The following is a 24,283-nucleotide window of genomic DNA, read 5'->3' on the forward strand; positions in this document are numbered from 1 at the left end:
GCGAGGACACCTGCTGGAGCTTCGAGTTCCACATGAAGCCGAAGCTCACGGTGCGGTGTGTCAGCTGCTTGTAGACGTGCGCGATGAGCGGCAGACGCGACTCCACGCGCTTGCGATCACGCGAGTCGAGGAACACCTTCATCACCTTGCTGCCGTCCGTGCGGCAGCGCCAGCGGCGGCCCACGACGTCGCACGGGTAGAGCAGGTCATTGAGGATGTTCTCGAACACCGCCACGCTCGTGCGGGAGCGCTGCACCTTCTGCAGCTTGTACACGTCATTCGGGCGCTTCGTGATCTTGCGCTGCGCCACAAGCGCCACGACGCTGCCGGGGAAGCGCTTCTCCAGCTCCGCCGTCAGCGTGCGCTGGATCTTGCGCACCAGCATCAGAAACCGCAGCGGGTAGAGAACCACCATCGCCGTCTTGCGGAAGCGCGGGCTCGTCAGGGTGCGGACGGTGTTGATGTGGAAGCGCGGCAGCTGCGTGCGGAGGGTCTTGTGGGTCGCCTCCAGCTCGAACAGGGCCTTGGCGACGCTGTCCTCATCCGGCGAGGGGTTGGCCCGCTTGAGCTTGCGGAGCTTGCGCAGGTGTGGCTGAACAGACATACCGTCCTCGTGAAGAAGTACCTTTTCGCGGCCAGCGCACGGGGAGCAGAGAGAAACGAGGCAAAAACCGGGGAAAAAGTGCGTGCGTGCGTGCGTGCGTGTGCGCAGGGGAGAGCGGGGGCGGGGGAGGTGGCAACTTCCCTGCGGCCTCGCACGCCGCAGCCTCAGCGAGGGAGGGCGTCCCAAAGTGCCGGGAGAAGAGAAGCAGCAGAGAAAAGACCCTTCAGCAAGCAGGAAAAAAAAAGAGGAGAAAGTCAACGCCGCCCTCCCCTCAGAAACTATTTGAAGGGAAAAAAGGGAAGAAATAATAATAACAATAATAATAGGCGTCGCCGGCGCGCGGATTGCGGGGCAACGGAGGCCGCGTTCTGTCGCCACCGCCCACCCCTCCCACGGCGCCCACACCCGCATCCGGCTCCGTGTGAAAAAAGAAAAAAGAATTGATTCCCACATAATAAAGGAGAGGAGGCACGCAAAGAAGCAGCTATATCTTCATGTACGTGTTCCTGTTTACAGCAACTTGTGAAGACGGCAGTAGGCGTAGCGGTGAAGCGGATCCACGTATGGCAGCTGCAGCGCGGTGAAGATGTCCTTCTCTCCGCGCAGCTCAAGCCGCGTGCGTGCGCCAGGCGAGCGCCGATACAGCCCGTCCTGCGTCAGCTCGCACTCTCGCGCGTCCGCCACGAGCATGAGATGCGTCAGGAACGGTTTGGGGCCGGTGAGAAAGAGGCGCCGCGCGTGAAAGCTGCGCGAGGGCGCCCACATGAACGCTAACTCCTGCTCCTCCTCCTCCTGCCCGGCGCGGGGCGGGAGCTGCGGCCCGTACTCCCGTGGCACACGCGCAAGGCACACGCAGCGCCGGGAAGCCCCTCCGCACGCCCACGTATTTCTCCCGGCGACGCCCCGGACGTAGCCGCTGGTCGCCAGGCCCCTCATGGCACGCTCAAACAAAATCGCCTCGCTCGCGTCGGGGTCGCCGCGGCTGGGCAGGAGCTCGCCACAGCCGCCCTGGGCGTCATGTGTGAGCAGAAACGTTGCCCGTCTGCCGACAGGGCAGCCGCGCCGCATCGCCCCAATCAGTGCCACACGGAAGCCGTGCGGCCCCAGCAGCCGCTCCACGGCGAGCTGGTGCTCCACCGCGTCGTCGTAGCAGACGGGTATTTTTTGGCCGGCGCAGAAGGAGTGGTCGCCGCCTCTCTGCTCGACAAGACGCTCAAACACAACCTGGCGAGCCGCCGCGTTGTGCCATGGCGATTTTGCAGAAACACCTCGTTGTGGGTGATGCCGGGCGAAGAACTCCGCACACGCGCCCGGAAGTTGTGCGATGTGTTGTGCCAATGTTACGTAATCCTGCCGCTCACGCGACGGGAAGTCACGGCGCCCCAGTGCGGCATGCAGCATCAACTCCTGCACCACCAGATGGTTGGAGCCGTGCAGCGCGCACAGCCGTGAAGGAGGCGGCATCGCCGATGCCCCACGACCTCTGCTTTTGTGTGTGTGTGTTTGTTTATTTGTTTATTTGTTTATTTGTGCCCGCCTCTCCTCGTCGTCGCGCGGGGCCCCTCGCCAAGGCTGGCGGGAGCTGCGTTGCCCACCCTTCAGCAAGGCGGCATACAGATAGAAAGAGGGAAAGGAAGAAATACGAGAGATGGTAGCAAGGGCCGCAGTGCACATACAAACACGCACGCACGCACGGGCCCATGATCGCCGGCGGCAGCGAAGATGCACGGCCTCGCCCACGAGAGAAAAGTAGCAGTCGGGCAGCTAAAATGTACATACACACTCTTCTTTACATGCTTCTGTCGCCCCAGGGCCGGCGCCACCGAGTCCCTCCCCAAAGCCCCAGAAACCGGACTGGCACGTGGCAGCACGGGCGCACAGTAAAGGGGAGGCGCAAACCCTGACGCGGTGGGGTGAAGCAGGCAATAGAAAAGCACACGAAATCAAGCAAGGAAAAAGGGGCATGAGAACCAAACCGTCAACCCCCAACGCCGCTAGCTGCCGCACCTTCGCTCCTCTCAGTCCGTGGAGGAGAACGCCCTCTTGCTCGTATTGGCAGAAGTCGGGCATAATCGCCATAAATGAGACGGCCACTGACAAGCTCAGAAATGATGCGGCGAAACTCTTTGCAGAGCGCATCCTTTTCACACTGCGCCAACGGCGGTGCCGGCAACTCCATCTCTTCCAGCAGTGACTTTAACTTGGCCCAGCTATTTTCAAGAAGAGAGAACTCCCGCTGCAGCTGGTGCAGGTCCTTCACCACGAGGTCCTTTTCGTAGGCCAAGAGGTAACGCAGCTGCATAGAGGCGTCGCACTTGGCAGCTATGGTGTCATAGTGGCCTTCGTAGAGGTGCGAGAGATCGTGCAGGCAACGCGACCAGCACAACGCGTTCTCTGTGGCGTAGCCAAGCATGCGGCATCGACGGTAGTGCTCCTCCGTCCGCAGCCGCCCAATGTGCTGCCGGCACTGCGTCACAAGTTCCGCGCGCAGCTCCTGCGACTGCTGTAGCGAGGCGTTTACCCACTGCAACTTTTGCTCAGACTCAGAGGTGGGCAATCGCTCGTCTAGCAACGCCTCAAGCTCACTGTGGCTGTGGTCCAACTGCCGAAGCGACAGCGTCTCCGCAATGACCTCCTGCATGAGACGCTCATACTTGAGCTGCTCCATGTACCACTCCTTTGTCGTCTCCCGGATGCGGCGGGCAAGCTTCTCCTGCGTCTCCTCGCTTTTTTTCGCCTGATACAGTTTCGCCTGCAAGGAGGACTGCAAACGATCATGATCTCGTTGATATTCGTCGCAAATCTCCGCCCTGGCGGCCTTGGTGCGCTCAATGGCCCCCTGCAACTTCTCCATGTACGCGCGGACGTCCCGCTCGAGGCTGCTCAGCACCCGAAGCGAATCACGGTCGCACTCCTGCAGCCCCTTCTCCATCTCACCCAATTGCTGGGTAGTGTCCTCGGCGATGCTCTGTAGGGCGTCGCTGCAGTCCGTGTGCAGAACCTTCCTCTCCCTCAACTCGCTGAGAAGCGTGCTGTACACCGCCTCCGTCGCCGTGTCGTGTGTGGATGGCGCAGCACCCCCTTGGTCTCCCATCTCGCGCAATTTCTCCCGCGCCTCCTTAAACTTCACGGCGGCGGGTTTGTAGACATCAGCGAATGCACGTTCGCGGCCCTCGCCCTTAGAACCCTCTGCAAGGTAGCGCATGATGAAGGAGGAGATGTGCAGAAAGGAGCGATGGAGCGGCATGTGAAAGTAGCCCTGTTCGATCAACGCCTCGATCTCAGGAAACCCCTTCGACTGCACGCGCTGGACGGCGGCAAGCAGGAGCGTCAGCGTCTTGGGGAGCTCTTGCCGTCGCTGAAGCATGGGCGCGAAGAGACGGCGCAGGCAGTGGGGCGACTTGGAGGGGTCAAGCAGATCCCGCTCCGTCTTTCCCCACGCTTTTGCCCTGCGCTTCCCCGGCGCCACAGGCTCCCTAGTTGCCTCGTTGGAGAGGCCACCTCCGTCGGGAGCGGCGGCCCCTTCATTCCCCTCGACGACCTTCTGCTCGCACAGCCCAAACTCCTCCGGCGTGGGGAAGTTGAAGCGCGCCGCGGCCACCTCGGGGGTCCAAAACTTGTACGCGTCGAGCCCGGCTAGGCTTCGCGGCAGCTCGTCCTCGATGGCGCGACGCCGCTGCTTGTTTCGTGCCATGACGTCCTCTACCCGACTCCAGGCGGCCTCTAGCTGCCCCTCCAGCGTCGCGGAGCTGGCCAGCTCCGCGTCCGTGCAGCGCCGCAGCAGCGCCGCGGTTTCCGAGGGGGTAAACGACTCCTCAAGGATTTCCGCCACCACCCCCGCCACCGTCGCGCCGGCGTCCGCATTGTCGCTGCTACCCGCGCGCGCCGCGGGTGCGCACGACGCAGCCGTGGGAGGGAGCAGCTGCTGAAAGAAATACACGCCGGCGCGCGTGGGCTGCGGCGCGGTCCGCTTCTTCATCCGCGTCTGGTTCCACGCCTCCGCCGCTCCCGCTTGCCTGCGCCACTTCGCTCCCGCCTCCCGCGTTCTCCCTCCTCCGCAGTTTTCGCGGCGGACCGGTGCGGGTCCACTGCCTTCTCCTCTCTCTCTCTCTCCCTTGGCGAGGGGCGGGCGAGGCACGCAGCAAGGGAGGAAAAGGGAAAAAGAACGGCACTACAAAAGAAAGGGCGAGCCCCACCCCCGTGGAGCTGAAAAAGACCACGCAAAAGCCCCACAACGACTCCTGCCCCCCCCGCTCTGGCCTGCAGCCGCAGCGCCACAGCAGCCACAAACAAACAAACTAAAAAAACAAGAACAAAAAACCTCACATAGGCGAGCATAGGGTAAAGAAGCGAGGGAGTAAACAAAACACGGGTGGTGCAGCTCAAAGGGCATACCAAGTATCTGGATATCCCCTTCTATAATATTTATGCATCTCTTTGCGTGCGCCACTACCACCACAACCCCCCCACCTCATCCCCCACTCCACACACAGACACACACACCAGCAACAACAGGAAGGGAGAAGGTTGCTTGCCCTGTCGTCCATTCTCCGCACTAGTATTACTTTCAATCTCCCCTACTAATGTATAGGAGGGGCACATGCGTGGACAGATGTACTGTCAGGCAGCGAAAGACTGGTTGGGCTGCGAGGAAGGCGCAAACATCGATAACTACCTCTCTCTCTCACACACACACTGCGATGCCGTCCGTCTCATGTCTCCGCTCTACTGAGGGAACACCTCCAGCGCGGCGGTGTCGGTGACCCACAGCAAGCCACCCGGATAGGCGGCGTCGCACAGCAGTGTCGACCAGACAAAGGGGCCAAAGAAGTCGTAGCTGTGCGTGGACTCCTCGTAGACGTAGAGAATCTCTCGCGGTCTCCACGGTGCACTCCCAGACGACCTGCCGGGCGGCGCCGCGTGGGAAGCGTCCTGCAGGAGTGACACAGACCCCGTGTGCTCGCGCGTCGCACGCCGAATGACACCCAAGATGTCTTGGTACGACTCCGCCGAGGTGACGCTTGCAAGTTCCGTTTCATAATGGTCCGCGATGCGCAGCAGCGGCAGCAACGCCTTGTACGCAGCCGCAATATGTGGGCACTGGCTGTCTGCCGCCAACCCCGCCTCTAGCTTTGAGCGACTGTACAACAGCTCATACACGAGCGTGTCATTCATCCTATCCTCGCCTTGAATTATTGCCTCCACAGCCTCGACCAAGGACGTCAACTGACGGAGAAACATTTGCGCCGTGGCATCCTCCTTGCTCTCCACCGTGCTGCCTTTGGAAGTGCTGTTTGCGGTGCAACTCATCTCATTCTCGTCTTGCCGGGTCGACTCCGCGCAGCGTCGCAGTTTTCTAAGTATCAAAATGAGCAGTCTTATCAGCTGCTGGGAGGCGCAGGCCTCTATGTCGTGAATGAAAGGTGCTAAATTCGATAAACTAGGAACGAACACGGCTGCCAACGGCTCATTCCGGTCGTTCATGGCCTTGGCAACACCGTGGGCAAGAACCACAACACACAGGGAACTAATCGGCATCCTGCCGCCGCAGCGTCCCGCCCTGAAACGAGGCTCAATAACTGTGTCGCTCATATTCTGGTTAAGCACCTGGTCCTGGGAGAAGAGCAGCACCAGCGTGCTGGTCATGAAACCAATAAAGGGGTAGGAAAATTGTATCATATCCTTCATCAGCTGCGCAATCGACTCCGGTGTCAATTCCTCTCTGGAAATGGGGACCTGACAGGTTTCAGCGGCAGCATTGGTCCGAGTCGTTGCCGCGGCACTTCGCACACTAGCCGCGCCCCCCTCCCCGGCCTCGACAGACGCAATGTAGCTCAGATGCAGGACTTCTTGTACGAGATCCAAAACCTCCCGCGCGTAGAGCGTCAAGGCGGTGTGCAAGAAGGTCGGATGGTCGTAGAGGAGAACGTACAAGACAATACACAGCGACGGGCACACCTGTAGCCGGCTAACCATGGCGGACAAAAGCGCGCCAAACGGCACGGGTGTACCATCTTCGATTTTCTTCACACACTCCAAGGCTGGATTTTCCCCGTTCCCTTTTAGGTGCGCCAAAAGCACGGACAGCAGTTGGGCGCAGTGTCGTCCCAAGCTCTCACCGCAGCTGATGAACCTATCGCCCTTTCCGCCGCCAAAGACGTTGTACATGTTTCGCAGCGATGGACGATGGCCGTCACGGTACAAAAAGGGAGAGGATGAAAGACGCCCGGCGCCCCACTCCACCAATCGCCTCAGGAGAGTGAAGATAAATGGCGCCAGCCCCTCCGAGGACATCATAATCTCTACAAAGACGTCGATGTGAGTCCCGTCAAAGCTGGTGCTGTGGTAGAGCGCGGAGGAGGTCATGGACAAGAGGAGGCTCACCACCTCGTTGTGGGCCTCCGCCGTCGCGCAGGTCACCGGCACGGAGACGCAGTACTCCATCAGCGCGCAGCAGACCTTGTGTGCCTCCGTTGCGGCCCACTTCACGGTCGTGGGACTCTTCGCGTCAGCCGCGCCCTCCCCAGTCACAATCTCCAAGAGCAGCGCGGCGTCCCCGCGGGAGACCTGGTGGGCGTAGCGAACGACGAACTCCATGATGTGCAGCGTGGCCAGGAACGCCTCACTTTGGCCCTGGTTGTAGTTGCACGAGGCATGCTCAAGTTGCTGCAGGCAAAAGCGAAAAAGCCACCGCACCCGTTGCGTCTTCACACCCGGTGGCACGAACTCCCGCAGAACCGGCAAGGCTGCCCCATAGTATTCCGCGCCCGAGCATATGTCCTTCTTGTAGCGGCCCAGACGCTCGCTGAACTCCTTTTCGTCCGGGTCCGCCCCGGCGCACGCCACCCCGGTGAAGTACCGCACAGCCTCCTCCCTTGTCTGAGCCCCACCCATTTACATGCAGGCGCACTCCGAGGGAAGGCAAGAGCGACAAAAAAAAAACAGCACTTTTATAATCGGTGAGAAAAAAACGACGGTGCGGCGAGTGTGCCGTGCACGTCCCTCCCTCCCCCCCGCCAGGTGCAAGCGCAAGTCTATGCGTTGGCTGTAACTGAGGGCCACAGTTCTTCTTCGTTTTTCCTCTACCACTCGCAGGGATCTCCGCGCAAGAGACACACAGACGCACACCCACCCACAGCATTCAAGCAAAAAACGAAAGAATAAAAAAGAAAAAAAAGAAATAGGGCGCAGAATGGGGGACGAAGCAGAAGCAAAACACAAACTCACAGTCACAAGACAGCAGAAGCAGAGCGAAGCCCTCCAAGTCATTCTCCCTCGTCAATACTTTTTTTAAAAAAAGGGAACCACAACTAGTTCCGTGTGCGCATTGCTGTAGGAAGTTAGGGCGCAAAAGCACCTCGCCACACACACACCCACAGAACTGGAAACAGCCCAATTCACACAGTCGGAGGCCGTCCGTTCGCTTCGGACTCCACGCCCTCGTTCTCGTCTTTTTTCCCCGTTCTTTTTTTTCTTTTGCCTTGACTTCCTCTCGTCCCCCACTGTTGCGGAAGTCACGCATCCGCCCGCCCCCCCCCCCAAACCCACCGCCTTCAGCGAAACAAGGTGTCATCGCCCCTGAATAGAACTCCTCGTCCTCCTCTCGTTTCGCCTGCACAAGCGCGTCGATCGCGTCCAGGGGAGGTCTACTTCGTTTTCCTCTTGCGTTGCAGGAGCTCTTGCCTGCGGCGCTCTGCCCGGTTCCGCGGCATCGCGGCACCCTCGGCGTTCTCCTCGGTGGGGCCCTGTCGGCGCCGCAGCAGTGGGCCGATGAGGCTCCAGCCCTTGTACATGGCCATCGCGGGCACGGGCAGATACAAGAGAAAAAAGGCCCAGTGAAAGAGACAACAGAGGAGCCCCACAACCCAGCACACCCAGAGCAAGTCCTGCGCAAAAGAGTACACGCCCAGCTCACTGGGGTTAGAAGCGTCCGGGCAGTCCAGCAGCTCGCCGGTCGAGCTGTAACTAGGCCGCGCAAACTGCTTCAGGAGTGCGAGCGCCACGAACTCCTGTCCTGCCCAGAAGCCTAAACCAACAACCTCACGAAGGCACGGAAGTGAACCGCGGTGGTACACTAAGTAAGCAAGAGAAAGCACATTTACAGCCCATGTGCATACCGTAAAGGTGCGCATGCGTGCCTCGTTCCTCCGCATGTTTTTCTTCGCCGTGTCCTTCGCCATGATTGCAAGCGCAGGGTCTGGCCACAGCGCAGATATCGTAAGGAAGGAGAGACCAAGCAAAATACAGGGTGAGAAAAAGAGAGGAGGGAGAGGAGAGAAAGGAAAAAAAAAAAAAGTAAACTACGTAGCATAAACAGCCGAGATGCAGAGTATATAGTTATCACCGTCACCACACCCAGAGCACGTCACACACCGCAGAATTTGCTTCCGTGGTTGGCCCTGCCCCGCCCCGCCCCGCCCCGCATGTCGCCCCCAACACTGCCGGCTACCGCGGCGTCCCATCCGGCCCCAGACTCTCACCACCGTGCATGCCGTAGCCTTTTGGACGTCGGTACTCCCCCCCAAATGGGTCCATAAAGCCGCTAAAGCAGAGGGCCGACACGATCCCGACGGAGACCAACAAAAACCAACGTTGTAAACTTTCGGCGTCCTCTACAGCTTCAGGATTCAGCTTGCGAAGTTCCTCCGGCACATGATTCGGCGACGGATTTTTGGGAAACTCGTGGTACATCGCCGCAGGGCCGTCGTCGCTGCCCTCGCGCTCCTCGCGAATCTTGTCGTAGTACCCACGCCGCGACGAGCGCACAAGCGCCGACGTTGCAGCAAGCGAGTTCCACGCGATGCATCGACGTTGCATCTCCACCCTTGGCACCTGGCGGTCACTCGTTGTCTGCCTTTCTGCTCCCCCGCAGAGTCCTATGCCCCTTTCGGGCCTGGCAACGCCAAAGGAAAGAAGGGCAAAAACATATATGTATATATGAAGCGGTGAGGGGCAATGGAAGCAGCAGCAGCAGCAGCAGCAGCAGCGCGCTGCCAGGCACAACCCACTCGAAGGAGCTCCATCACCCGCCCGCCCACCCAGTTTTTTTTTCTTTTTTTTGAGGGGGTGAGAGGAGAAGCCACTTATTTCCACGGCAGCCGCAGAGCTCTCCGGCAGAAAGGAAACCAACGTGCAAGAAAAATAAATACACGAACGATAAGAGAGTAAAACGCCCTGTATGTTTTGGCAGCTTGCCGTCTCTGCACGGACGCGCAGTGCGTGCGTGGCAAACTTCTCACGAGGCCATAAAGTAAATGACCCCCACAATGCCCAAGAGTAGGATGCAGCAAAGAACATAGACCGCCACCTTGCTCTTGTCCATCTCTCTGAGGGTCCGGCGAAGACGACCGTTCAAGGAGAGAAGATCCGCATGCACGTTGTCCAGTTTTGCTCCGGTATTGTCAAGCAGGTTCAGCTGCATGGACAGCTCCGAGTCCAGCGACACCGCATTCTCGTTCAGGCTTGTCAGGCGCGCCCCTATCCGGTCAAGTGTCACATCCATCTCGGTGTCGCGCGCCTTGGTTTGCTCAAAAAAAAAGCGAACTCCGCATCTCCGTGTGGAGACAGCAGCGGCGCCGCGGACCCTTGCGCCGCTGCGGGGCCGCCAAACGCTGTGGCACCGGACGCCGCCATCCCGCCACTTAACCCCTCCTCACCCAGTCGCCCACCGTGGCGATCACGCTGGAGCTGCTCTGTCTTGCGCATGTGCGTCATCAAGGTGGAGTAGTCCTCTAACCTGTCCTCCTTCACTGCCAGCCGCCGCAGCGGTGCGGCGTCCCTCTTCATGGCCCCGATGTCTCGACGAACGGAATTGGACACCTCTGCCTGGCGCTTGATGCCCAACGAAACTCCCTTTTCCTCCAACAGGGACAAATTGTTTCTCACCCGCTTCATGCAGCAGGCAAGGCGATATTGGCCCTTCTCGTATGGGCTCATGTGGCTGGTGTCCGCGGCGCCTACGGCCTCCCCCTCTGCCCGTGCCGATGCGGAGGAAAAGGAGGCGACGGTCCCACAGCTGCCACCACATTTTACGTTGAGGCGCTCCAGGCGGCGCAGAGCCCCACGAACGCTCGACATTAGCTGCGGAGAGCCGCAGCTCTGGCCTCCCTGCGTTTCTCCGCCTTCTTTCCCCTTCGCTTCCACCCCCTCCCCCCTTTCAGCTGCGAGAGTGTCGACGGCGACAAAATGCACTGGGCTGCCGCATCGCTTCCCAGGGCAGATGCCGAGACACGGCGGGGAGAAGATGAAAGAGAAAGATAGAAAGATAGAGAGTGAGGGGGGGGGGGAGAGAGCGCGGCAACGAGTTATTAAAGCCGAGTCAAGTACTTCCTTTTGCAATTTAAAAAAAAAAGAGAATATAAAAGACACGGAAAAACAAAAAGAAAACCAAACTTCCTTTTTTTTTTGGTTTTTTTTTGAAGACTAAATCAGTAACACGTGTGAAGATGTACTCTGAATATGTCATCTATACCCATTTGCATGCACAAAGGCCACTCACACCCCCGCACTCGCCCTCTATGTAGACTTCTATCACTGACTCCGGTTAACGCACCCACCGCCATCCGTCCCATGCTCAGGCGTCTATGCCTCACTGCCGTCTAACTTTCGCGTGAGATAGTTTGCCAGGAAGGAGAGTGGGTTTGTCGATGCCACCAAGTGCAACAACGTCTCCTCCATCGACTTCATGTCCTCATCCACGATCGATTTAAGTCGAACCAGTGACTCCTCCTCCACAGCCTCGGAGCGTTTTAGGGCCGCTGAGAGGTTTTCTCGCAGCTTGTCCACTTCACCCTTCAGCAACTCGCTCAGGGCCTGAATCTCCGTCAGCTCTTGGTTAAGCGACTGCACGCACTCCGCGGCACGAGCCTTTACTTGGGCCTCAGACTCCCGCACGGCTATTAAATCTTCTCGCACAGAGGCCTCAAACTCGTCACGCTCACGCGCGTTAAGCCGACGCATTTTCTCCAACTCCTCCTGCATGAAGTCCACAGCGCATTGAAGTTCCCCCTGGCAATCCTGACGCATTCGCGCCAGCTTGTGTGACGCGGCCTCGTGCAGCTGACGAAGCGCCTGCCCATGCACACCATTTGCCTCCTCGCTCTCTTTCTCCGCCTTTGCCTCAGTAGTTGGTTGTTTTCCCTTCGGTGAGGAAGGTCGGGAGCGGATCCGTTGCTGCGGCACATTCACACCTCGCTTGGGAGAAACGTTCTCCGGGGCCTCGCACGGGGCAGGGTGAGAAATAAAGTGGCCATTCTCCCCCGGAACGAGCTCGGGGTCCTGTACGGAGGCAGTTCGGGAATGAGAATTTCCCACCGCAGCCGCCGGTGCCGCCGCGGTTGGCAACACTGCCGTTTCTAGTTGCTGACGAATACGACTGACCGGCACCCGACGCTTCCTCTCGGCAATCCATTCGTGAATCCCAGAGGATCGAATAGCACTGAAAGTCGACTGTGTCAACGAAATCATAAGCGTCTCAGTGGCACTCTCAAGGCTCATGAGATGGGAGAGTCTTGCAGGGATGACGTGCAGGCGAAGACCAAGCTTTCGCTCCTTTGAAAGCTTCACCGAGCGAATGTGTTCGTACGGAATAGTGATGTTATCCCCGGAGCACCCTGGAATCATAATCACGAGAATCAAGGGGGAAAAGTACATGCTTGTGTGGCCACACACCTCCTCGCCACCCGCCTCAATACGGAGGGCCGTAAACTGCAGCCGTTCAAAGCGGGCGTATTCCATGTTATAGGCGTCAAGCAAGGTCTGGACGCTCTTTAAGAGGTTGGCGTCGTTGGGAAGCTCCGCCACGCCCTTCTTTAGGAACTCAGGTAGCGTTGAAGTTGACAGCACCGTGCGATTGTGTGTGTAGAGCCGAAACAGCATCTCAACGCACTGCATTTGAAAAAAGATATCGTTCGACTTCGTCAAAGCCTCACCAATGCGGCCACATTCTACACTCATCCGATTCTTGTTTGCCTTGGACCCGCGGATGAGCGTGATGAGCACACTCGCGCAGGCACGGCACTGACGGTAGTCGTCTTCACTCTCCACAGCAACATGGAGAAAGGTCAAGAAACACGGCATCAGCACCACGCCGAGGGGATCCTTCAACGTCGCAGAGGCGCAGAGCTGCTGAACCAGCTCAAAGAATCCCTCCATATTCACCTTGCCACGGAAGGTGCGCTGCTCCGCCCGCAGCAGCGTGGCGCAGATGTCTGCCAAGAGGTCAATGCAGCGTCCTTCTTCAACAGGGACCAAAAGCGCCCGCGAGACCTCCTGGCACTCCAAAATCGCGGGTTGCAACAGAAGGTGAAGAAAGACGGAGAAGGGGGACACCAACGCGTACCGAACGGCGTAGAGAGACTTGCGAAGGATGGTCTCCAGCTCAGAAAGGACAAGCAAAACATCCTCGTCAGCAAGAATAGGAGGACATGACTGGACCTCATCCGTGGGCAAACGCAGCAGCGCCTCCACGGAGGCCATATAATCCGTTCGCTCTAACCGTTAACGCACCTTCGCTTCCCTCTTTCTTTTGTTGGCCGTGTTTGCCCTTGCGTCTCCTCGTCCCTCTCCCCCTTTTTCTCTCCACTGCTTCACTCCCAAGGTAATAGGCAAAGGAAGAAAAAAAAAGAATAAATAATAAAGACGCTGTGGCTAGAGAAGCCAAAAAAAAAAAAGACATCCTCTGTGGGCTAGCTGAGAGTGTTACCGTCGCAGAAGGGGCGTAGTGGGCCAACCTAGCTCTGTGCGTCTCACCTGACCCAGCGCATACACTTTTCACCCACACTTAAAGTATGAAGGAATACAAAAAGAAAAAAAAACACGAAATAACTCCTCCTGTTTTGGGCCTTTTGAGATTATAACTTCTACAAGTATATACTTCTGGTTATTTCCACAGTCTGTGGTCACACACCCAGGTACATACTCGTCGCTTGCAGCTACCATAGAAAACAGTGCTCCACCAGTTCCAGAACAATTGATGTTAGCGTGTACACAAGAAACACAAACACCATCGAGGGCAGAAGGTCAAAAAAAAGGTAAACCAGCAGCATTGCCCTGGATATTCTTCCTGGCGTTTTCAAATGAATAAGAAAAAGGCCTCGCAAATGAACCAAGCAACTAAACAACACAGGTGAGATGAATTGGCCGAGCATAGAGCTCGGGTCCACAACGTAACGATGAAGCAGCAAAATAATAATGGTCAAAAGCGTGATAAGGTAATAGGAAAATACACTAAACGAAGTCGGCAAGTAGGCCTCACTCCATATGGTCGCGGCACAGAACAAAAAGGAAGCTCCCCCAGTGATGGATGAAGCAGCGCCAGATCTTTCCTCACCCACACAATCCGCGTGCTTCGGTTTACCTATAACACTCGCCTCTGGCGACGCTGAAGAGGAAGCATAGTTGTGATGTTTTTCCTTTGCTGAAGGTGAAGCAGCGGAAAAAGTGAATGGTGTCCTGGAGGTCAACTTTGGTTCAGAAGTCTCTTGGCTCTTTACAGGATCCACGCTTAATCCGGTCCCGCCCTCAACACATCCCGCCCGTTCTTTTAAGCTTGGATAGTCTTGCTCAAGCCTCTGAAGCTCGGTAGTGAGTGTCTCATCCGTCTGACCAAGTTTTTCTAAAGACTGTGCCTGTCGCAGCAATGTTCGATAGCGACGTCTAGCTCGCAGCTGCAGAGGGTCGTCCATATTATTTTCTGCGAAAAGCTTTTGGGCACTAAGAGTCAAAAAAAAAAACAGTCATTCATTGACGCGCAAGCCCCTTGAACAGAGAGAAAAAAGGTTTTTTTTCCCCCCCTGCGCAGATGCATTTGGCTGTGACAATCTCCTGTCACCACTCCCAGATATGAAAGTTTAATTACGCTTAGCAAGGCCATAAAAAAAGGTCTCGTGTTAAAAGCGATTCGGTTTTTCTTTTCTGGTTATACTATGGGTGAATTTCGGTTTTAACATCCGTCGAAATCGCACATTATTGAAAAAGGAGAAGAATAAAAAGAAAAGAAAAAAAACATACCGCTACAATTATTTTGTGTCTTGCAGTATATTAGCAGAGCTTACTTTGATGGCCCAGTTATTCTGTCTGAGGAGACGGATCACTTCTGCCTGAAACCGCATACCGCACCATAGTTGCACCCTGCACCGCACTGTTCGTAGCATGGCAAAGGAACAAGGGATAGTTGGCCGGTGTCACGGCGATGGCCCATCGGAGAAAAACGCCGCTGTAGGCACACAGAACGGTCGTCATGACGGGGTCAATTTCACTGGGCTTTCGGGTCGGGAAATTCATAATGCCGGCAATTGGTATAAGCCAGTTCGCGGCGGCACCGACGTATCCAAGGTAACGGACGAATTTCACGGACACCATTTAACAACGCACGCTTCGAAGCTTTTAACCTTGACCTAGTAGTTCAAAGAAACGGAGGCAAACAAGGAGTATGCAAAGGAGGCAAAAAAAAAAGACGTGCGCATGTGTGTGTGTGTGTGTTCATGAGACACGGGGGAAATAAAGAAGCGTCTCAGACACTAATTTTTTTTGATAAATGTTTTGGGGCAGGGTTAGAAGCTGAATTTGCCCTCACTACACCACTTAATACAGCCGCCCATTTTTTTTTTGGTGGGGGGTCGCGAGGAAAAAGAATCACTGCCTTTTCTTTAGCAATGTCGAATTCAAAGACCTCAAAAGCATGTCTATATCCTCCACCATATGTGGTGGATAAAAGAAGCCATCCTTGCTAAAATACCTCCCATATGGAACCTCTCTGGGGACTGAATAGTAAACTGATGAAGCCGCAAACAGACGGGAGGGTCCTACCAATTGGGTCTCAATCTTTACCTTCGCCGAGTTAGGTACCTCATTGACACGAACACAGAGTCGGCGCCCCCTCAAGGCACGTAGATAATCCTTCCGGCGTGTGTCACTCCCGCAAACGGAAGATCCAACAACTGTAAACAGCACACAATCCGGATCTTGTAAAAATCCACAGACACAGGCAAATAAACACAAAAGGCCAGAAATTCCCATCAGCGCGTATGTTATCCGAGGGTATGACTTAAAAAACTCTCTCCCAAACATTAATAAAGAGGTAATCAAAATAGCCACAAGAATAGATATGAGTACCAATATCATCTTCATTTTGTGCCTGGCGGTTGCCTCAAATTCGCCCAAGTGGAGCAAGTAGTCGTGTATATTATTGAGTATTGCGTTTTTTACCGTCCTGAGATCGCTTACAGGATCGTACTTGCGCACCGACTCGCTGTATAAATCATAGCCGTAAACATACTTTTTATTGACTTGCTTATTAACCTGATCGATGGACGCCTCATTCATTTTGAGTAGCTGCCAATACGAAACAGAAAAAGAAAGAAACTATTTGGCTGGTGCAAAGAAAGAAAATGATGATCATAATAGCAACATATAATAACCTGAGCAAATAATAAAACAAAAGCATAAGAAAAAATCTATATATATATATATATATATTCTTGTATATGTTAAGCACATATACAGCCTCTAGTTTGTCATAGTCGATCTCAAATCGACCTTTCGGATATGAATGGTGTGTGGTTCATTGGGAATACAACCAGTTTTACCCATTGCCCAATCATAGCTCCGAGCAAAGGCAAGCAAACTACCATCAGAGCTAATGTCCCCTGCAGAAATGGACTTATTACGTCTTTCCAATCGTAGGTCAACTTCTTCACGCCCAGCAGAAGCCCGTTTCTTGTAGTTCCAATAGCCAATTCGACCATCACCACCGCCACTAATAATAACAGGTGTTCGAGGACACATGACGCAGAAATTAGTTTGATGCATATATAGAGTGTTGTCCTCCACCAATATATGAGCCTTAAACGTACAACCTGCTTCACCTTGAAAAGGGATATATGCAATTCTACCCTCCGAACTTCCAATTGCAACACCGTCTTGTTGGAGAGAACATGCAACACACCTCAGATTGAACTTCATCATGGAAGGTGGTTCAAACTCATTTGTCTTCATCAGTGTTTGAAGATTAAATACATGAACTTTTCTACCCGTCACACAGGCGGCCAAGGGAAAAGTTCGCTGTGCATCTAAGGCAAACACAGGTTCACCTAAATTTTCCTCCTTTACAGGTGCTGGTTGTCTCAAATCCCAAAACCGCAATCTTCCATCCCAACTACCAGTAATTAACATTTCCGCACCAGTATTCGACCTGACATGAGCTACACAGCTTACAGGAAGATCGTGAGATCCAACAGTTATTTTCTGGTCGGTTGTTAAATTCCACATTACTACCGCTTTACTACATCCAGCCCAGAAAACCCTACCATCAGCTGAAAAAGACATATCCAAAATTGGTGAGTCGCTCATGGCAAGCGTCATTGGTTGAGATCTTATATTCGCCCCATCCGATTGCTGACTCAGCTGCCATATACGACAACTTTTGTCCCATGATGTCACGCCAAGAAGAAGATAAGGACATCCAGAAGGCGAAAAGCGTACGGCACTCACGCAGTCGCCTGGAGGACCCTCTACATCATGCACAGCACTACGAGGTGGAAAATAATTAAATGTGTTCATAGTACTAACCCTTTCACTGACAGTTAAAATTGGTATTTTTTTTGTTTTGAAAAAAAAATAATAAAGTAAAATGAAAAAAGAAATAAGTAGAAATAAAACCTGTGGCAAAAGAAAAAAGATTCTAGTTATATAACAGCAAAAATCTAAGAAGAATATTAAGCGTCTCGAAAACAAACCTACATATATGAACTCATATAAGTGAGATAAAGCACATAGGAAAGAACAATAACCAATATATTTCCTCTCCGCGTCTTCCATTTTTCTCATCACATTTTTTTTAATTTCCTCAAATCAATCCTCCTTTGTGTATTAAAAAAACGAAGAAGATTAATTTTTCTTAAAGTAAGCTAACCAGCTCATCAATAAGAAGCATTTTCAAGAAAGGACAAAGAAATCTTCTGAATTGCAGCCATTTTGTACCCAAATAGACCGCTCTTCCTCCAATGACATGGCGTCACATTGATGATCCCAATAATCATCAGGTATATTTTCTGAGAAAAATGATTTCAACAGCTCGGACACTTCTACTCGCGCATGTTCCAGCTGCTCCGGATCATTAGGCGAATATTTCATAAGCTCCAGAGGCGGTCGCTCTGGAAATGCGCGTGTCGCAAAGCCAAAAAGCCTTTTAAGTACGCAATTTGGGTGGTCATGATTAATGGCAGTGTACGTACTAACAACAAAATTGTCATCACCGCGAAGAAGTGAAAGCCAGCAGTTGTTGAGGTAGCGAGTAAGAAATACAACGAGTTGGTCTTTATACAACTCAGGGTCCACAATGCCCATACGAAAAAGGGCCATAATAGTGCCACAGCACGCTTGAGTCAGAAAATTCACTGTACTTTCCTTACTTGTTGACATTTTATCCCATAATCTTCAGAAAAGGTAAAAAAAAAAGAAGAAGAAGCTAAGACAAAAAAAAAACATACAGACAGCAAGTTCATCTCAAAGAAAATTTGTTAACAACAACAAATTCCATTATACTATATTTGAACACAATAAAAAATATATATTACATGATTTTTGAACACCACATTAGTCTGTTAACCCAGAAAAGGTAATGACTTGATTCCACTCGGAAAAAGGAAGGTTGTATATTGATCCTTTATACATATATATATATGTCATAAAATCAAGGGTAGAAAGAGCCAAAGTGGGAAACGCATGGAGAAAAAGAAAAAATGCATAACGCAAAATAAAGCATGTGCCACAGCATACGCGCGCGGCTGAAACCTAGTGAGCTTTGGAAAGCGAAATGCTATCCAAATGAAAGGGTATATATATATACAAGTACATCGGTAAGTGAATCGTCGTTAGAAAGCGAAATATGGCGGTATTACCCTTATAAGCAAAGGTATACTTCAATACATTCATCTTACGATGCTAAAGCTGATAAATTCACTTTGGCACAGCACAAAGCCTGAATACATTCCCAGAAAAATAAACAAAAAAAAGCTTTTCCGAATATTAGAGAAATACACTTCCCTATTTCCTCAGAAGAGACAAACTGCAATGCAACACAACCAGAATAAAAAAAAGGAAGCAAAAAAAAGAAAGATACAGACGCAAACGCAGACCTCGACCCCCACTTCAAATCCAATGAAAAAGCCTATTCCTTAGGAAAAAAGCCAGACGCCCCCTCCACCCCGCATGAAGGCGCCCAATTCAGTCGCGACAACCCTCCGGGCCCAAAAACGCCGACGAGGGACCACCACCGCCGGTAAGGCCGCGCTCGCGCCGCGACGCCGCTCGCCAAGACGGGAAGAAGAAAAAAAAAGAAGAAAAGTCGCACGAAAAAAAAAGAGGGTGCGCCGCCCCGCCGGCCGTCCTCCTCCGCCGGGGTGGGCGCGGACCGCCCCGCCGTTTCCTTTTTTTTTTTTTCGCACTCCACTGGTGATCTCCCGTGGCGTGTCGATCGCCCCGCGCGGGGGTCCTGGTAATTCTGTGTCGCTTCTCCGCCGGCGGGTGGTTTTTATTTGTTTTTTTTTATTTCGTCTTTGTTTCATGCGGTTGCTCTGTTTGTTGTTCACTGTCCTTTGATTGCAATTCTTCTTTTCTGGAGGAAGGAAGGCGATTATATAGGCGAAGGATGTCTGCCGTGGTCAACAATTTTTTGAAACGCGGCGCTGAGCTATGTGCTGCCCGAAAGCCATTTACTCTCGTCCTGGGAAATGAAGCGGGTGACATGGATAGCATCATTGGTTCAATTTTCTTGGCGTTATATCTGGAAACCCATTCTGATTTGGGAAAAGGAAATTATGTTCCTGCATTGAACTTTGAAAAGGAGGATCTTCCATTGCGCGGAGATGTTATAAATTTGTTTTCAAAGCATGAAATATCAACAGAATGGTTGCTGTCTGTTAAAGGAACACCGGGCATGGGAAACTTTTTGGATCTACAGACAATCCAAGGGGATGTTGTTTTGTACGATCATAATAAACTCGTACCTGAACAGAGTTTTTTGGAGAAAAATGTGGTTGGTGTCATAGACCATCATTTTGACGAGAAACTATATTTGGATCGATCCAGTCACTTTCGGCGAATAGAAACGGTGGGTTCAGCTTGCACTATTGTCGCAGAGCTTTTTCGAGCGGCGGAGTTGACAATTCCATGCCCGCAGCTTCTTTTGGCTGCCATTGTACTGGACACTGTGAACTTCAATCCTGAGCAAAAAAAAGTCACGGAAAAGGATGTTGTTCTATCCCAATGGCTTCTACAACAAATTGCTGAACCCATTAACCTCACAAAGATGTTTTCGGAGCTAGCAGCATGGAAGCATGATATACTTGGCCTTAACTTTTCTCAGCATTTTCGCCGAGACTACAAGAAGTTTGAGTGTTCATTTACGAGATATTCAAATAAGTCCCTGCAACTAGGAATTAGCAGCATTTCATGCCGATTTGATCAGTTGCTTGGCTCATTGGGAATGCCGGAACTCGCTTCCAACTGCCTTGAATTTTTGGCATCAAAAAACGTGGATGCGTTGCTCTTGGCTTTTGCCGGTGAAAGGGGGTCTGGAAATTATTGTCGACAGTTGTCATTTATCGCAAAGGGGATCGTTCTTGAAGCACTAAAGGAATTTGCGAAAAGTTCGCCCGCGGGGATTATTTTTACCCTTATAGACAGCACGCAGCAGAATGAATGGGAATTAATCTGTTATGAATTGAGTGATCCTTCGGTTTCCCGCAAGCGTCTTGCACCGGCACTGTTGATGTTTCTTGCCTCTTGGCAGAAGCTGTAAAACGTTTCCACATAAAAGGTAAAGCAGCACACACAAAAAAAAACAGTGGGGGAGAGGGGAGAGTTGCAAAAAGCTTTAATAAGACCCATTTGAAACTCCTGTAAGTCGAGTTTCTTGACTGATAACTGTTATCCGATATTCTGGCTAGCGTGAGGTGTTGCTTGCCTTTTGAGGTTGTTACCTTGCCTTGTCTTACATGCGCTTCCATTTAACTACTCAATTACTCCTTTTACATAGTCAGAGGAACCGTGTAATGAGCACCTTTCTTTCACCTGAAAGCCTGGACATTCTGGTTTCTGATCCGAAGTGGCAGAATGGACATATAGAGTACAAAATATGCATAAGGAAAGTTACGGATACAGATGGATTCATTAGTGCCACCTATCGTCGATTTAGTGAGATTTATTTAGTCTTTAAAAGACTTCTGCAGTTGGATCCTGATGCCCATTTGCCAAATTTGCCTCAAAAAAAGATGATTGGAGCCACAGATCCAGTTTTTGTAGAAAGACGTCGAAGGGAACTGGAAACATTTTTCAAAGCGGTGTGTAAAAACAAGCTTTTGGTAGGTGATATTGCATTGCTTTCTCTAGTAGGGTTTTCGGATGCAAAAGCGGCGCTAGCTCAAAGGAGTGAAAAAGAAACTGTGGTAACCAGTGACAGTGTCGGATGTATATTGACGTGGATATTGGGTGATTTACCCACGTTAGATACAGAAAATAGTATTCTGGCCACGCGTCAGTTTCTCCGCTCGACAAAGTACACACTGAGTTGCATCTTGCCTCCACTCTCGTTTGGGCCCCCAAGACGTTTTTATGCATTAGTAAAAGATGGCAAAGATCCGTATCTCTTAAGCGTGATTCCCCTTCATCCCGAACGAGGTTTGCATTTAAACAATAATAAGCTTGCTGCCCGACTTTGTGGCTTCCTTTTACGCCCTCTATTACCCTCTGTGTTTACACCAGTTGAGGCTCATGCCGATGGGATTCGTGCTTACCTAATACGCAAGGTTGTCAAGGGTGGTTCCATCCGTGACCGTGCTTATAATGCTGATTGGAGTACTGAGTCTGGACAAAAATTCAGAGGAAAGGGTAAAGCTTTTTCGGTTGGTTACATTGCACGTGTTGTAGAAGCAGCACTATTAATGGTGAAAGCTTTTCACTCCTCTCAGATGTCGTGTCCTTTTTTAAGTTTGGGTAAATGCTTTGATGATTCAAATCAAATATTGTTTTCGGGAGTGGAGGATATTTTTTTGGGCATTACGCGATATCCGGCTGTTTTGCCTCCGACCGAACATACACATGTAGATGTTTTACTTGTAGGAGCTCTGGCCTTGGAGATGGCTTTGGGGAGTCCCCTTGCGAAACAGAAAGAGTTGGGATTAATTACGGCGTATAACGACCCCACAGAGGCCCTTGAAACGGACAGGAAGTCTCGTCTAAAACTTGTCAATGAATTGTTGGAAACTCTTCCTTCATCTGTTCCTCAGGAGCTGGTCTCGTTTTTAAAAGCAACATTTGATCCTACCTGCAGAGTTGAAACTGACGTACTACTTCAGCACCCTTTTATTACCCAGAGGCGCGCCAGAACACTTTGGATGCGGCTTGGGAAAACCAAGGGGACGCCTTCATCAGTTCAGCTCAAACGCAAGGAAGTAGATATGTTTTGTGAAGTTGCCGGTAAATGGCATAATGCGGTAAAAATGGCCAGTATTCGTTTTAGTTATGAGAAACAAAGTCGTTTCCTTCTTCGAGAAATACGAAGGAAGAAAAGTAATGGGTACCACTCTTCAGCATCTGGGTCCTATGCTTCAGATGACAATACTCCTCGACGAACTGTTACCTCTGAGGAGGTTGCTGTAGAGAAAGGGGAGGCAATGGAAGCCCGGAAGACGGCGTTGCAGCCTCCGCCTGGTATTCCTGCTCCTTCAGCTGGGGTGACGCGACCATCCGAAGGGCCTCAGCGTTCGGCTTTAAGGGCGCACCTACCTCCCCTGCCACCTCCTCCTGTTCCGTTGCCACCACCACCACCACCAAAGCGCGTGGATTTTGTCTCCTGATAGTTTTTTTTCCCCCATCTTGTTAATGGATGCGAAGAGGGTTGAGTGAAAAAAAAAATTAACGCCTTCCGGGGTGAGTTGATGTGTTGTCGCGTTTGGCTCTCTGATGATTGGGCACGAAAGACACAGAAACTACAAAAACAACCTCAAACAGAAGTTGTGATTTTTTTTTCATTTTTCTTTTTGCCTCTAGAGTTGCAATCTCGACTAGTTGTGTCCAGAACTAGGTTGGAAGAGCCCGTGAAAAATGGCACGCGGCAATCAGCGGGACCTTGCCCGTGAAAAAAATCAAAAAAAGCAACAAGAGAAGGAGAAAGGGCGCCGCTCCGATGGGATGTCCGTCATCCAACGAAAGGAAGCTGATGCAGAGCGCATGCGCAAAAAACAGCAGGAGGCGGAGACGAAGAGAGCTGGTGGCTCATGATGTATTTGCGCACCGCTTGTAGTGTTTTTTTTTCTTCCACCTCCAAAGCCAAGCTGACGGAAAGGATAAAAAAAAAAGGAATGGGCTCCAAGAAAAAAAAAATTTTTTTTGATTATTCAGAGGGTGAAGGACAGTACTTGTTTTCTGCGTAATTTAAATCGGGGAGGGAGAGACCGTTCCCAGTGGCTTATTGTTATTGTTGTTTTGCTTATGTAGGCAGTAAACAAAATGAACTGCATTTTTCTTCTTTAAATTAACTTTTTTTTCTCTCTTCCATGAGTTTCTAATTCTCAAGGGTTCTTTCGACTTTGTCTCCCTCTCTTTCTCTGTGTGCGTGTGTGTGTAGTAGCAGTGAGTGTTAGTGTGGTAAGGGGACAAAAGCAAAAGAGGAAAACGACAAAGACAACAACAACAACAACGGGAGATGTCATTTTACGACAAGTCTAGTTCTGTAGGTTATGATGAGCGCGATAAGGAGTTGAATGACGAATTGGAGGCCATGCTAGCGCGCACCCCACCCCAGATTCAGCGGCATCTGCAACACCGCATTCACGACGGCATCCTACAACGCATGAAGGAGGAAACGACAAGGAAGTGCTGGGTATTTGTTAAAAAGTATGAAGAGTGTGTGAATTCGGTTCAACCGTATAAGATAAAGGACTGTATTCCTCACCGGGATGCTCTAAATGATTGCGCCCACGAGATCAACCGTGAGGAGAATTATCAGAAATATCGCATCTTGTATCTGCATGGTGAACTTCTTAAACTTCATGAACACCGTCTAGGTGAAAAGATGGAAGCATTGAAATCCCGTGTTCCTGATTCAATTAGGACTTGGAAGCCCGATTATGCTCCAAAATACGCCGATATGATGTCAGACGTGGGTGTAAAACCTTCCGTGGGGACCGAGAAGGATGTAGATGATGTTTGAAGCAATGATGCTTTGGCCGGCTGTTCAAGGATGCATCAACATATTTGTTTACCAAAGCGATTTATGAATCTCTCTCTCTCTTGAATGCAAGCATTTGAGTTAGATGCATAAATACTTTTCATTTCCCTCTGCTTTCCCTTTTTCCTTACCTCACTCCTCTTCCTCATTGCTGCTAATTGATTCGTCATGTTGCAGCATAATAGATCTCTACATGTTACGTGTTGCTGCTCGATGCCTTCTCTGGAGGCCTGCCGCCATTCAGCACCTGCCCGACTTTGGCTCCAAGGAGGCTCCCAGAAAATTAGAAGATACCCAACGACAATACCGCCCTCTCTCCCTTAAGGCCCGTCAGGCGCTGGCGGAGAAATCGGATGAAGTGCAGTATCATGTGATTACCCAGGTATTGGGTTTGGGCAGCGCGTCGATACTTTTCTTACCAGCACCATCCTGAATGGAGTTATGAAACC

General features: G+C 51.9%; 16 protein-coding genes across 16 annotated transcripts in view, besides 19 other annotated features; 4 read left to right on the forward strand and 12 right to left on the reverse strand.

Moving 5' to 3' along the window:
- The window catches only part of Tco025E_02886 (ribosomal protein S7), a gene marked incomplete at both ends in the record, with an annotated part of 1,062 nt that extends 458 nt beyond the window's left edge, over window positions 1-604 (reverse strand). Inside the window, one exon of the mRNA XM_029369809.1 lies at window positions 1-604. This exon is cut by the window's left edge and continues 458 nt beyond it. Within this exon, the coding sequence (XP_029230048.1) occupies window positions 1-604 (604 nt within the window).
- Window positions 605-682: 78 nt separating this feature from the next.
- Window positions 683-705: a microsatellite.
- Window positions 706-907: 202 nt separating this feature from the next.
- Window positions 908-929: a microsatellite.
- Window positions 930-1,114: 185 nt separating this feature from the next.
- Window positions 1,115-2,068, reverse strand: Tco025E_02887 (uncharacterized protein; the record flags this gene model as incomplete). The annotated part of the gene is made up of 1 exon (XM_029369810.1): window positions 1,115-2,068. The coding sequence occupies one exon, from the start codon at window positions 2,066-2,068 to the stop codon at window positions 1,115-1,117; it is 954 nt and encodes a 317-aa protein (XP_029230049.1).
- Window positions 2,069-2,088: 20 nt separating this feature from the next.
- Window positions 2,089-2,135: a microsatellite.
- A 447-nt stretch (window positions 2,136-2,582) lies between these two features.
- Window positions 2,583-4,583, reverse strand: Tco025E_02888 (uncharacterized protein; the record flags this gene model as incomplete). Its single annotated transcript, XM_029369811.1, has 1 exon — window positions 2,583-4,583. One exon carries the CDS (start codon window positions 4,581-4,583, stop codon window positions 2,583-2,585), a length of 2,001 nt encoding a protein of 666 aa, XP_029230050.1.
- A 115-nt stretch (window positions 4,584-4,698) lies between these two features.
- Window positions 4,699-4,720: a microsatellite.
- A 168-nt stretch (window positions 4,721-4,888) lies between these two features.
- Window positions 4,889-4,925: a microsatellite.
- Window positions 4,926-5,088: 163 nt separating this feature from the next.
- Window positions 5,089-5,107: a microsatellite.
- Window positions 5,108-5,329: 222 nt separating this feature from the next.
- Tco025E_02889 (uncharacterized protein) lies at window positions 5,330-7,498 on the reverse strand (the record flags this gene model as incomplete). The annotated part of the gene is made up of 1 exon (XM_029369812.1): window positions 5,330-7,498. The coding sequence occupies one exon, from the start codon at window positions 7,496-7,498 to the stop codon at window positions 5,330-5,332; it is 2,169 nt and encodes a 722-aa protein (XP_029230051.1).
- A 253-nt stretch (window positions 7,499-7,751) lies between these two features.
- Window positions 7,752-7,785: a sequence feature (A-rich).
- Window positions 7,786-7,805: 20 nt separating this feature from the next.
- Window positions 7,806-7,861: a microsatellite.
- A 389-nt stretch (window positions 7,862-8,250) lies between these two features.
- Tco025E_02890 (uncharacterized protein) lies at window positions 8,251-8,784 on the reverse strand (the record flags this gene model as incomplete). Its single annotated transcript, XM_029369813.1, has 1 exon — window positions 8,251-8,784. The coding sequence occupies one exon, from the start codon at window positions 8,782-8,784 to the stop codon at window positions 8,251-8,253; it is 534 nt and encodes a 177-aa protein (XP_029230052.1).
- Window positions 8,785-8,855: 71 nt separating this feature from the next.
- Window positions 8,856-8,904: a sequence feature (GA-rich).
- A 96-nt stretch (window positions 8,905-9,000) lies between these two features.
- Window positions 9,001-9,027: a microsatellite.
- Window positions 9,028-9,049: 22 nt separating this feature from the next.
- Window positions 9,050-9,421, reverse strand: Tco025E_02891 (uncharacterized protein; the record flags this gene model as incomplete). The annotated part of the gene is made up of 1 exon (XM_029369814.1): window positions 9,050-9,421. One exon carries the CDS (start codon window positions 9,419-9,421, stop codon window positions 9,050-9,052), a length of 372 nt encoding a protein of 123 aa, XP_029230053.1.
- A 143-nt stretch (window positions 9,422-9,564) lies between these two features.
- Window positions 9,565-9,591: a microsatellite.
- A 505-nt stretch (window positions 9,592-10,096) lies between these two features.
- Tco025E_02892 (syntaxin) lies at window positions 10,097-10,681 on the reverse strand (the record flags this gene model as incomplete). The annotated part of the gene is made up of 1 exon (XM_029369815.1): window positions 10,097-10,681. The coding sequence occupies one exon, from the start codon at window positions 10,679-10,681 to the stop codon at window positions 10,097-10,099; it is 585 nt and encodes a 194-aa protein (XP_029230054.1).
- Window positions 10,682-10,841: 160 nt separating this feature from the next.
- Window positions 10,842-10,896: a sequence feature (GA-rich).
- A 49-nt stretch (window positions 10,897-10,945) lies between these two features.
- Window positions 10,946-10,990: a sequence feature (GA-rich).
- A 195-nt stretch (window positions 10,991-11,185) lies between these two features.
- Tco025E_02893 (uncharacterized protein) lies at window positions 11,186-13,081 on the reverse strand (the record flags this gene model as incomplete). Its single annotated transcript, XM_029369816.1, has 1 exon — window positions 11,186-13,081. The coding sequence occupies one exon, from the start codon at window positions 13,079-13,081 to the stop codon at window positions 11,186-11,188; it is 1,896 nt and encodes a 631-aa protein (XP_029230055.1).
- Window positions 13,082-13,536: 455 nt separating this feature from the next.
- On the reverse strand, window positions 13,537-14,289 carry Tco025E_02894 (uncharacterized protein; the record flags this gene model as incomplete). Its single annotated transcript, XM_029369817.1, has 1 exon — window positions 13,537-14,289. One exon carries the CDS (start codon window positions 14,287-14,289, stop codon window positions 13,537-13,539), a length of 753 nt encoding a protein of 250 aa, XP_029230056.1.
- Window positions 14,290-14,577: 288 nt separating this feature from the next.
- Window positions 14,578-14,609: a sequence feature (A-rich).
- Window positions 14,610-15,068: 459 nt separating this feature from the next.
- Window positions 15,069-15,085: a microsatellite.
- A 153-nt stretch (window positions 15,086-15,238) lies between these two features.
- Tco025E_02895 (putative lipase domain protein) lies at window positions 15,239-15,928 on the reverse strand (the record flags this gene model as incomplete). Its single annotated transcript, XM_029369818.1, has 1 exon — window positions 15,239-15,928. The coding sequence occupies one exon, from the start codon at window positions 15,926-15,928 to the stop codon at window positions 15,239-15,241; it is 690 nt and encodes a 229-aa protein (XP_029230057.1).
- Window positions 15,929-16,057: 129 nt separating this feature from the next.
- Window positions 16,058-16,081: a microsatellite.
- A 30-nt stretch (window positions 16,082-16,111) lies between these two features.
- Tco025E_02896 (mRNA export factor) lies at window positions 16,112-17,164 on the reverse strand (the record flags this gene model as incomplete). The annotated part of the gene is made up of 1 exon (XM_029369819.1): window positions 16,112-17,164. The coding sequence occupies one exon, from the start codon at window positions 17,162-17,164 to the stop codon at window positions 16,112-16,114; it is 1,053 nt and encodes a 350-aa protein (XP_029230058.1).
- A 375-nt stretch (window positions 17,165-17,539) lies between these two features.
- Tco025E_02897 (uncharacterized protein) lies at window positions 17,540-17,965 on the reverse strand (the record flags this gene model as incomplete). Its single annotated transcript, XM_029369820.1, has 1 exon — window positions 17,540-17,965. One exon carries the CDS (start codon window positions 17,963-17,965, stop codon window positions 17,540-17,542), a length of 426 nt encoding a protein of 141 aa, XP_029230059.1.
- An 86-nt stretch (window positions 17,966-18,051) lies between these two features.
- Window positions 18,052-18,088: a sequence feature (A-rich).
- An 885-nt stretch (window positions 18,089-18,973) lies between these two features.
- Window positions 18,974-19,027: a microsatellite.
- Window positions 19,028-19,253: 226 nt separating this feature from the next.
- On the forward strand, window positions 19,254-20,405 carry Tco025E_02898 (acidocalcisomal exopolyphosphatase; the record flags this gene model as incomplete). Its single annotated transcript, XM_029369821.1, has 1 exon — window positions 19,254-20,405. The coding sequence occupies one exon, from the start codon at window positions 19,254-19,256 to the stop codon at window positions 20,403-20,405; it is 1,152 nt and encodes a 383-aa protein (XP_029230060.1).
- A 253-nt stretch (window positions 20,406-20,658) lies between these two features.
- On the forward strand, window positions 20,659-22,461 carry Tco025E_02899 (putative p21-activated kinase 3; the record flags this gene model as incomplete). The annotated part of the gene is made up of 1 exon (XM_029369822.1): window positions 20,659-22,461. One exon carries the CDS (start codon window positions 20,659-20,661, stop codon window positions 22,459-22,461), a length of 1,803 nt encoding a protein of 600 aa, XP_029230061.1.
- Window positions 22,462-23,259: 798 nt separating this feature from the next.
- Window positions 23,260-23,304: a microsatellite.
- A 5-nt stretch (window positions 23,305-23,309) lies between these two features.
- On the forward strand, window positions 23,310-23,816 carry Tco025E_02900 (uncharacterized protein; the record flags this gene model as incomplete). The annotated part of the gene is made up of 1 exon (XM_029369823.1): window positions 23,310-23,816. The coding sequence occupies one exon, from the start codon at window positions 23,310-23,312 to the stop codon at window positions 23,814-23,816; it is 507 nt and encodes a 168-aa protein (XP_029230062.1).
- A 103-nt stretch (window positions 23,817-23,919) lies between these two features.
- Window positions 23,920-24,267, forward strand: Tco025E_02901 (pseudouridylate synthase-like protein; the record flags this gene model as incomplete). The annotated part of the gene is made up of 1 exon (XM_029369824.1): window positions 23,920-24,267. One exon carries the CDS (start codon window positions 23,920-23,922, stop codon window positions 24,265-24,267), a length of 348 nt encoding a protein of 115 aa, XP_029230063.1.
- Between the last annotated feature and the right edge of the window lie 16 nt (window positions 24,268-24,283).

This window comes from Trypanosoma conorhini (assembly GCF_003719485.1).
Source record: "Trypanosoma conorhini strain 025E chromosome Unknown Tco_14.4_contig_00121, whole genome shotgun sequence".
NCBI lineage: Eukaryota > Euglenozoa > Kinetoplastea > Trypanosomatida > Trypanosomatidae > Trypanosoma > Trypanosoma conorhini.